Source organism: Amphiura filiformis, chromosome 9 (assembly GCF_039555335.1).
Source record: "Amphiura filiformis chromosome 9, Afil_fr2py, whole genome shotgun sequence".
In the NCBI taxonomy this organism is placed as follows: domain Eukaryota; kingdom Metazoa; phylum Echinodermata; class Ophiuroidea; order Amphilepidida; family Amphiuridae; genus Amphiura; species Amphiura filiformis.
The window spans coordinates 51,954,431-51,964,342 of NC_092636.1; the positions used below are offsets into that span (position 1 = coordinate 51,954,431).

The 9,912-nt window shown below is 36.1% G+C and overlaps 1 protein-coding gene across 1 annotated transcript; it reads left to right on the forward strand.

The window, feature by feature from the left end:
• The first annotated feature begins 19 nt into the window (after positions 1-19).
• Positions 20-9,145, forward strand: LOC140161140 (fatty acid hydroxylase domain-containing protein 2-like). The gene is made up of 5 exons (XM_072184572.1): positions 20-363; positions 4,999-5,111; positions 6,189-6,391; positions 7,082-7,354; positions 7,900-9,145. Exons 1-5 carry the CDS (start codon positions 261-263, stop codon positions 8,060-8,062), a joined length of 855 nt encoding a protein of 284 aa, XP_072040673.1. The 5' UTR covers positions 20-260; the 3' UTR covers positions 8,063-9,145.
• Positions 9,146-9,912: the final 767 nt, after the last annotated feature.

Sequence of the window (9,912 nt, forward strand, 5' to 3'; positions counted from 1 at the left end):
CTAAGAGGTCGATCAACTAAATGGACGAAGAAAGACATACAATGATACTACATGTAATGGTAATAGCATAGTCTACAGTCTACACTGCAAGTGTTTAGCATTAAAACACTTTTCTAAAGACGGCATTTTGCCTTCACTTTGTAAACGTGGTTAACTTTTAAATACTTGTCAGAGTAATGATGCTTAATGTTTAGGCCTAGCAGTAACAGGTACGGTACCGGTACGTCGTCGCGTCATATTAAGACTTCTGAAGAATAAAAATGCATTACAACGCAACTCCCGTACTACAACAATACTGGGGCCAGCTGTTTGACTACACAAATGAAATATATGAAGACGAGGGAGCTTTTCTCAGACGCACAGGTGAGTCTCGACCCAGGTCTCGACTTCGTGAATTTTGTTCATTTATTTGGAGAACTTTGGAGTAACTTGTTGAGGGACCGTTCACAAACACTTGTGGGGGTGGTCGATGCAAACACACACTGTTGGGGGGGGGCTGGTGCAAAATGGGGGGCTTAGAAGTTTGAACCCTCCTAAGGGGGGCCCTGACAAAATTGACCACAACTTTTCCCGGAAAATTGAGTTTATATGCTTTTCTATGGGGTTGACTCATAATTTTCATGTCAAAAAAAGGGGGGGGGGCCTGAAATTTTTGAGACCTGAAAAAAGGGGGGGGGGGGCGAAAAATTTTCGTGATGAAATTTTCATGCCCCCCTAACAAGCGTTTGTGAACGGTCCCTAATAGTACTTCATAAATTAGATATTGCCTTTTAAGTGAAACTAACAACAGGACACAACAAAAAACAAATACTTTTTTCAAATAACTTCGTGCTGAATGGTTAGTAATTCAACAGGTTGTTTTGCCAAACTTGAAATTCACCATTTGTACGCAATATCCTAGCTGTAACTCCTATTAGAAACGTCCAATTTGTAAAATCTATAATTCCCAAGAAAGTTAAAATAATATAGAACTTAGAATTTAAAACAATAGTAGGCTAATGATGTTCATACCTAAAAAATTCAACTTTCTTGGTATAGATCATTCTGGGACACCCTGTATTGCATCATATGCACACGGCAAATGCTCAACAGACTAGAGCGGTTCTCGGGTTGCGCGGTTTTCGGCATACGCGGTTGGTGTGTAAGGTTGTTGGGTGATGGTATGGTAGTGGTTGTGTTTAGATGTGAGTTTCTTTTCAGAACCCTGTATGGGCGAAGCCTGGATGGTGGATGGGGAGTGTGGGGTGATTAAAGAAGGAAATAATATGGAAATGTAATAGGCCGCACGGCTGTGTAATGTTTATGTTTTACAAGATGCCCAGAGCACGGGTTGGGATATGGGATATCCCCTCGTGGTGTCGAGTTCACAACAGGTGTTGGTATTGCTTTACCAAAACAACCCGAGCCGTGTGGTGGAAGTTCAGTTTGTATGAATAGACAGTTTCCTAGCAATATTGACCGTACCCACCAAGTTTCATGCCCATACGACAGATGTTAGTCATTTGACCTCAGATGACCCCTAAGTGACCTTGGAATACCCCCAAAATGACCTTCCAAACATTTGACTCTTAATGTTGACTGTACTCACCAAATTTCATGCTGTTATGTCAGTTTTTAGTAATTTGACATCAGATGACCCTGGGTGACCTCGGATGACACCGAAATGACCTTCCAATAATTTGAATCTAAATGTTGACTATACCCACCAAGTTTCGAGCCCATATAACAGTTTTTAGTAATTTGACCTCAAATGCCTCTGGGTGACCTCGGATGACCCCAAAATGACCTTCCAAAAATTTTACTCTAAGTGTTGACTATACCCACCAAGTTTCGTGCCATTATGACAGTTTTTTAGTCATTTGACCTCAGATGAACCCTGTGTGACCTTGGAATCTTGTGACCCCGAAATCTATTCAGCTCTACAAATACAACTGACCAAGTTTAGGCGATACACCATGTTGTTAAAACCCCTGTAGACCCTATAAGGGAACAAACCAAAAGATCGATGACGTCCTATAAACGTAACTAGTTTCATTTCTCAGCCGACACCCTCCCTCCCTGCCAGAAACGTAATAATGAAATGTTGAAAATGTTGAATTAATAATAATAATGACACATTCTTCAGACCGATGGTTTTGTACAAACGTAATCGAGTATTTTTACCCCCTCACCCCTAAACAAAACTAGTTTCGTTTATAGGACGTCATTGATCTTTTGGTTTGTTCCCTAATACTCGGCATCATCGCACATGTTGACTGCCAAACTTCATCACAACATAAACTTCGAAAACGATCCATTCATACTGTCCCATTTATTGATACCTTCTGTTTGTATCAATTGCCAGTGAGCAAAATACACGTGCTCTGTTCACTATACACAGCAAGGTATAGTTAGCTATGTGCACGATATTACAACCTCTACCTTGCTGCATTTGATTTGCAGTTCTGACATCTGGCCTGCGCCGGTTTAACCACCAGGTCAGACCTTTGGAGCGGGGCTAGACAGGGATGACAAAATGCTGTGTCGTCATCAATTAAATAAAATTTATAACTTTTGGTAAACAAGGGTTGTCTGAGAAGAAAAAATGTGGAAAGGTGAAAAGCAAAATGAAAAAAAAGAGAAGAAAAACAGAAGGGGAAAATGGGGAGAAACGGGAGGAAATTATGATTTCCTTTCTCCATGCTCAAAATTAAATGTTGAGATTAAAGTTTTCATTTTTCGTTGGAAAGGGTGTGCCTGAGTGATTGCGTATTAAAACAAACGTTAACAAACAAAAACAAAATTCCCTGAATTGTTATTTCAAAATAAAAAATTTAATCTTGTAAATTTTTGGCTCTATGTAAAGTTTGGAAGGATTTTTGTTTCTCAAAAAAGAAAAAAAATCTGGGGTCATAATGAGTCAAAAGATGTGTTTTATACAGTAAATGAAGTAAAAATTATGATGCGCAGTGATTATGCCACGTTATTAAATTTCTAATCTTAATATTTCGTCTTTTGTCAAAATTCAAAAGTATTTAGTTTTGTTTTAGTGGCGTTAAAATACCCAAACAATTAAGTTTCTGACGAAACAGTTCTTTCAGGGACACCCTGTATATAGCATGTTTGTACTACAGTATCGATTTTATTGAAGGTCAATAAACACTTGATAGTCTGTGCCTCGGGCCAGACTGTATGTAACTATCACGATGTTTGTTCGGATCGCCCGACACAAATTGGCTGTGTAGGAGACTAGGTCTGTGCAAACAAATTAACGACTTTATAGCGGGTGCGAGTGTTTCCAAAAAGCAACACAAAAGCAAACAAAAAATACACCCATTGCCCGCTATTTACCGTACGAAATGAACGACTCTAATCATGTACCGCACGAAATGAACGACTCTAATCAGCTGCGGCAATTCCCCAATGGTGGATAGGCCTATACTGTACACGTATTCTTATTCGTGCATTTGACGGACTTGTGTGTTTTTGTTTTTGTTAAATATCTCCTCTCCTGAACACATATTATTATAGAAAATCTATCTACTTCTTCATTCGATTACATACTATATACCCTGCAACTTTCAATCTATACAGTGGCTAGATAAACCCTTAAACGTGCGAACAAATATTGCAAAACAAAATTAAAGTATGGCTCTCCGCCTATGGCTCCGCCCATACAATAAATAACGGTCAGTTCCGGTTCTGCCGATGTAACTTTTTACATAGATGAACTCCTGGATGGGGCAGCTTTAATTAGCATGAGGCCGCATTGATATGTAAATAGCGTATTGTTATTTAAATTTGCGCCCAGACGTATTGAGGGCGACAGTCATGTTATCCAGACGGAGAATGGCTGCATATGCCGGGCATGTCATTTGCTGAGTGAAGGCTGATAATCACCTTTCTGTATAGGTAATAAGCTAGTATATTTCGTGTACCAGTTGGTTATAACAAAAAATTTGTATCATATTAAATATATTAAATGTATAAACTTTGAAATTTACATGAATTTGAAGAGCAGAGCTTCGAAATGTAGCTAAGTCAGGTGATGTGAAATTCTGCTGCGTGACCCCCTCTGCTTGGTAGAATTATATTCATAAAACATTGAATTTAACAGATATCATGGGTAGCCAACCACGATTTATCAGCATTTAAAATATATGTTAATTAACAAAGATAAATAATAAAAGAGTACAAATGGCAATTAACTAGTAAACAAGCCTGAAATCTTAAAATGTTGCCACGTGATTTCCCGAGCACATGATATGTTAACATGTGACCACTATTCAGATTTACCGTAAATATTTGGAGTATGCTTGCACATCATGCACATACACTGTGCATTTCTTTACTTCCGTATAAAATCAATAATTCATGCTGGGAGCCAAGTAACATTGTCTGCACAGAGCAGAGTGGTATTTTATTTTACTTGAGAGCATAATAGAAATACATAAAGACGAATAAGGCGCCATGATGGAAGGTCAGGTCGGGTATCAAAGGTTATTATAACTTAAATACTAGGCCTACTTGTATTTCCCACCTTGCCTCTGTCACATATTTCCTTCATATTATTGACAGCAAGTCCTAATTTCGACTTTGCTATTGCAAAATGTCATTTCATATCAAATTAGTAGACTTTCTTTGAAAAAACATATCACTGGTGCCTGATGGGAATACCCGTCCGCCATTTCATTAAACTGGATCGTTTTCGCCTGTTTTGTGCCCAGATGTATTGGGGGCGCGCTATACTCTCATTGAACAGGCAAAGTTCGCAAAACTAACAACGTTGTTATTTGCCAAACTCAATTAACATGATCCAAGGGGTCGAACATGAATTATTCATAACGAGCTATAACGGATCGATAACTGGCCTCACTTTCTAGCTAGTAAACCAGCTGAATTTTTCATAGATTTTGCGTTGCTAATAGAACAACCGTGAATTTAGTGTCACCCCCTTGCTATTTATTACCCATCTTGTGTTACTTACCATTTTAACATGTTGACATTATTTTAATATAGGAGTATCATTGATCCAGTTCGTTGTGCTGTGGAGTGTTGGTGGTCTTTTTCTTCTATCTGATGTGCTGAAACCAGCATGGCTCATAAAATACAAAGTGCAGCCATTTGAAGAGGTACGAAGATTTACATCATGAGGCCTACGGTATATTACGAGTACAAGTGAAGAATGATGATGATGATGTCATGACGGATTAATGATGAAGAAGATGATGATGATGATGATGATGATGACATGATGATAAGGGCGGTGATGAATGATGATATGTAGGCCCTACTTAAAAGTACATAATCATTTAAGATTACTTTGAGCACTGTTAAATGTCAAAAATATCAATAATAATTTGTCATAAAATTCGTATTATATCTCGAATTTCAAAAAATCAAAAAATATTTAAAATCAGAAGGACATTCCTCGTATTCAGAATGCAATTTGATATGCTCTCGTGTCCCACAAAAATACTGTGCAAACTTTGCTATTCGATCCCGTATTTTTGTGAGCGCATTCAACGACAGGAAAGATAACCTCGTTACATGTTAGTTTTCAGTGCTATGCTATTTCTCGCATTTCGTTTGTGGGTGCAATTTTACCGGATTTCATTTGTTTATAATACAGAAAAAAACAGAATGTTGAAATCAAATCTGTTTTCATTGAAGCCCTATTTTTTAATCTACTTGCCAACTAATTTGACCATAATGCACTTGTATTCGAAACAATTAGGCCGAGTAAAAAAAATACGTGTTTCTCGTCCGCGCCCTCCTCCTTTTTTGAAGATTTTTCAAATTTCTGTTTATTTTGTAAACATGGTAAACTTTCAATTATAATTTGTTGAAAAAGATGTTTCAGAGGTTGAAACTTATTTTACGGCTTTGCAAATGCATAATGCATCATTTAAGAAGAGTTTTGTGATCACTAGAGGGGCCTACCTCTCAAAACAATAAAATAAAAAGGGCCTCCTCCTTTTTCTCAGATATCAATCTGTATGTCGAATACCCAAAATATGGTGCCAAATACAGGTATTTAGCGTCGTTTTCCAATAAAAATAGAAAATAAAAAGCCCTCATCCTCCTAATTTTTAAAAAAACCCAGACGAGAAACATATTTTTATTTTTACTTGGCATTATCATTTTGTAACGTTTCCTTTTTCTGCTTCTGCTGATGCTCTGCCATTCCTCCTCTGATCCTGCTTTAGCTTCCGAGTCATCGTATAAAACAACTTTTGCGTGTGATAGCTTTCAATCATCTCATATCTGTGCCTGCGGGGTTTCTATGGAACTGGTTTGAGGTACTTCGAGGCAGTGACATGGGAAGAGAGCTTCCTACGATTCCAGTTTTCTTCAGGGATCTTATTAGCCTCATACTCAGCTATGAAGTTTTCTTTTATTACACTCACAGGTAGGTATGGTTGTTACTCAAAACAAACAAAAATTAAATTATGCATTTCATAAAGCTTCGTAAATGTTTGTCTAATTAAGAATTCAAGAAATCACAGGTTTATCCAGGTTTTATCATCAGTATGGTCCGCATCAAAAATGCATTGCCGGCCTCTCTGAAATTGGCGGATGAGAGTCCACCATTGTAGGTTCCCCATTGTATTCTGGGATATGTTTACGTGCTTTGTTTGTTTGTTTTGTCTGTTTTTTGTTTTGTTTTGTTTTTGTTTTTTGTTTTTGTTGTTTTTGTTTATATTGGAGAACGTTTTCGACACTCAAACTCCGCAAAAAGCATAGCTCCGGTATACCGTTGATGGCTGGACGTACGTAGTCCCAGAGCCCGTCTTGAATGGATCCTGGCGCAGTGACGCTATCCACATGATACAGTTGATGGGATTCCGTCAAGAACGTCTTTTTGTCCAAGTCAGACTGACCATTGTCACGTAATGTTGTCTTGTCGTCCTATAGGGACTCTTCCAGTAAAGGATGGGATGGATGTGCATGCCATACAGTGCCTGTAATGACGACATTTCCTTTGTTACATAATTGCTAGATCACGAAACATTAAGATTGTGTCTATTTGACCTTCGATCAAATTATATTAAAATGAAGACAAATAATTGGTTTGTGTTAATTTTTTATCATTTTGCAGACTTCTCCATCACCCACGCATCTACAAGTACATTCACAAGAAGCACCATGAATGGACCGCACCTGTCGCCCTTAGCGCAATGTACGCACACCCATTTGAGTTTTACTTCTCCAACGTTATGCCCGTATTGAGTGGTCAATTGATAACGGGATGTCATTCAACGGTGGCATTCGCATGGTCTGTCATTCTCCCATTGGAGACTTTGTTTAGTCACAGTGGATACCATCTGCCATTTTGTTTGCCGCCAGAATTTCACGATTACCATCATTTAAAGTAAGAATTCAGAAGACAAACGTCATTATTTAATTGTTTTCTTGCTGTTATCCAGTCCTAGACGAATCTCCAATGCATGTTAGTAAACTTGCCTTCCCTAACCGTTTGAACACCTTTGCAAAAACCTTTAAATAATTCACTTTCGAAGGATAACATTCGCAAAAAGAAAAAGAAAAGGGATATGGGCGCAAATCGCTCATCCAGTAGAGCTTCTGATGAGCATAATTTATAACTTCTGGGAAAGCTCACATAAACGTTAACAAATGTATCGCTATTATCATTTGCACCGTGTACGACGGTTAATTTGTAAATGTAAAGTTCATTTATATGCCCATTTATTTATATTTATTTATTTATTTATTTATTTATTTATTTATTTATTTATTTATTTATTTATTTATTTATTTATTTATTTATTTATTTATTTATTATTATTATTATTATTATTATTATTATTATTATTATTATTATTATTATTATTATTATTATTATTATTATTATTATTATTATTATTATTATTATTATTATTTTTATTTTGCATGCAGGTTCGTCAACAATTTCGGTGTTCTTGGCATCTTGGACCGTTTACACGGCACAGACACATTATTTCGTAAAACCAAGTATTTTGAGCGACGCAGATGGGTGTTTAGCTTTACTCCTGTGCAAGAGCTTATCCCGGATGAAAAGGAAGAAAAGAAACGAAAATGAGATTGTTCTCCGAAATATCAACATGATCAAATTTCTGATATATTATTTTTGTATATCCTGTTTTCATGAGACAATTATGTACATGAGAACTATTATAATTAAAGGCATATTCAGTAATTTGCTCATTAGGAAAATCGCACAAATCATAAAACATGAATTTCGTTTTTTGCACCTTTGTTAGTGTCATAGACGTGCTGACATATAGTCTACTATAGTGGTTATATAGCCAAAAGCTGTAAATTAAAAACAAATAGGGCATTTTACATGAAAGTGTAATTTGGCTATATTTGAATGGGACTTTAACTTTTGTCAATACTGCTATTTCCACGTTTTTTGCCAAATTTTTCATTTCCAAAATCCCTAATGACAATTTTAATGACTAATCCTTCACTTTTAAGCAATTTATACACAATTATTATTTGTTTACACTTTGGCTATGATCACTGAAAAGGTACGTGTTTAACAATGATTATTAGAGCTTTTTGTTGGATTGATTCGTCCCATGAAGAACATGCTAGCACATATGAAATCAATGTACAGCTCGGGTCAAGAATCATTCATTTTAGTCCCCATATGCACGTTCACACCTGCATGGATGCCTTAACCAGATACTTAAAGCCTTAATATACTATTTTGGTCAAATTTTAATTTGGTTATTTTTAACCAAATATTATAAAATATTATTAGTAACAACTGACAGTAAAGTATACTGGCCATTTTAAGTCAAACTAATGAGGTAAAGTGAAAGAAAACGCACTATCTTATCCGTGGTATAGTGTTCTTTAGTGGATTTAAAGTCATAATTATGATTTTATTCAAACTTGCTCTGTTGTACTAAAACAATGAATTTGGCTACGTGTAGTGCTGTAGATAAAGTGATAAAATAGAATACAGGCCTACAGCTAGCTCTTATTTATGATTGTAAACGTCACTATAGCAAGGCAAAAAGAAAATAGCAATGTTGATTTGCCTGTTTATGGTGCACCGCGTGAAATTGCCATAGCTCACCCATTCCCCATGTTCCCCGTAAAGCGGAGTTCTAATACTGATTGAATTATATTCGTCAGAAATAAAAGCTAATAAATACCTACACATTTTGTTGTCATTTCTGTATTTACTTTGATAAATGTTTTTATTTGTTTGTTTGTTTATTATGCTTTTCCCTTTTTTTGAGGTGGGCGTTTTTAGCGCGCAATATTTACCACTTTTTGTGAACATAACACTAAATGACCAACAAAGACTCAAAAAGTCCACTGGTGATGAGCTTAGGAAGTTTATATTTCAAGATGTTAATAATGATAGATACCGGTACTTGTCCAAGATAAATTCTTTCAGAAACGGCTCGATCCTGCCTTTACCCTAAGAGCAAAACACAAACAAAAAGTGTATTGGCCTGAAATAATTTTTATAAAAGAAAACCAGATAAGAACGGCAAGGACTGTTATAAAAGAAAAACAGATAAAAACGGCAAGGACTGTTATTGTTAATCTGCGAACAAAGGTCCCTGCACTTAAAATTTCTAATCAGGAGTTTAGATTATTTCGAACTTTGATCTCGTGAGTGCTTTATATACATGTTATTTGTTTAATTTGGAAACCCCTGAAAATTTTATGGGGTGTTAAACAGAGTAGTTGAAAGAAATAGTGGTATAGTTGAGAGCACTAAATGCACATTATAAATAATTGATATGAATACATACAAACACACTACGAAAGTAACTACCTTCAGAAATCACCCCTTGTTTAATATTGGAAGATCATAAGTCAAAATAATAAACTTACAAACTTAAATAGCAAAATGAAAAATGACTGGAAATAGAATGAAAATAGATTGAATAACGAATATGAACC

Bases quoted from the DNA above. Each gene is read 5' to 3' on its own strand.
- LOC140161140 (XM_072184572.1), top strand. From the start codon at position 261: ATGCATTACAACGCAACTCCCGTACTACAACAATACTGGGGCCAGCTG. The intron at 364-4,998 runs GTGAGTCTCGAC...ATTTTAATATAG, and splicing joins AGCTTTTCTCAGACGCACAG to GAGTATCATTGATCCAGTTC. The intron at 6,392-7,081 runs GTAGGTATGGTT...ATCATTTTGCAG, and splicing joins TTCTTTTATTACACTCACAG to ACTTCTCCATCACCCACGCA.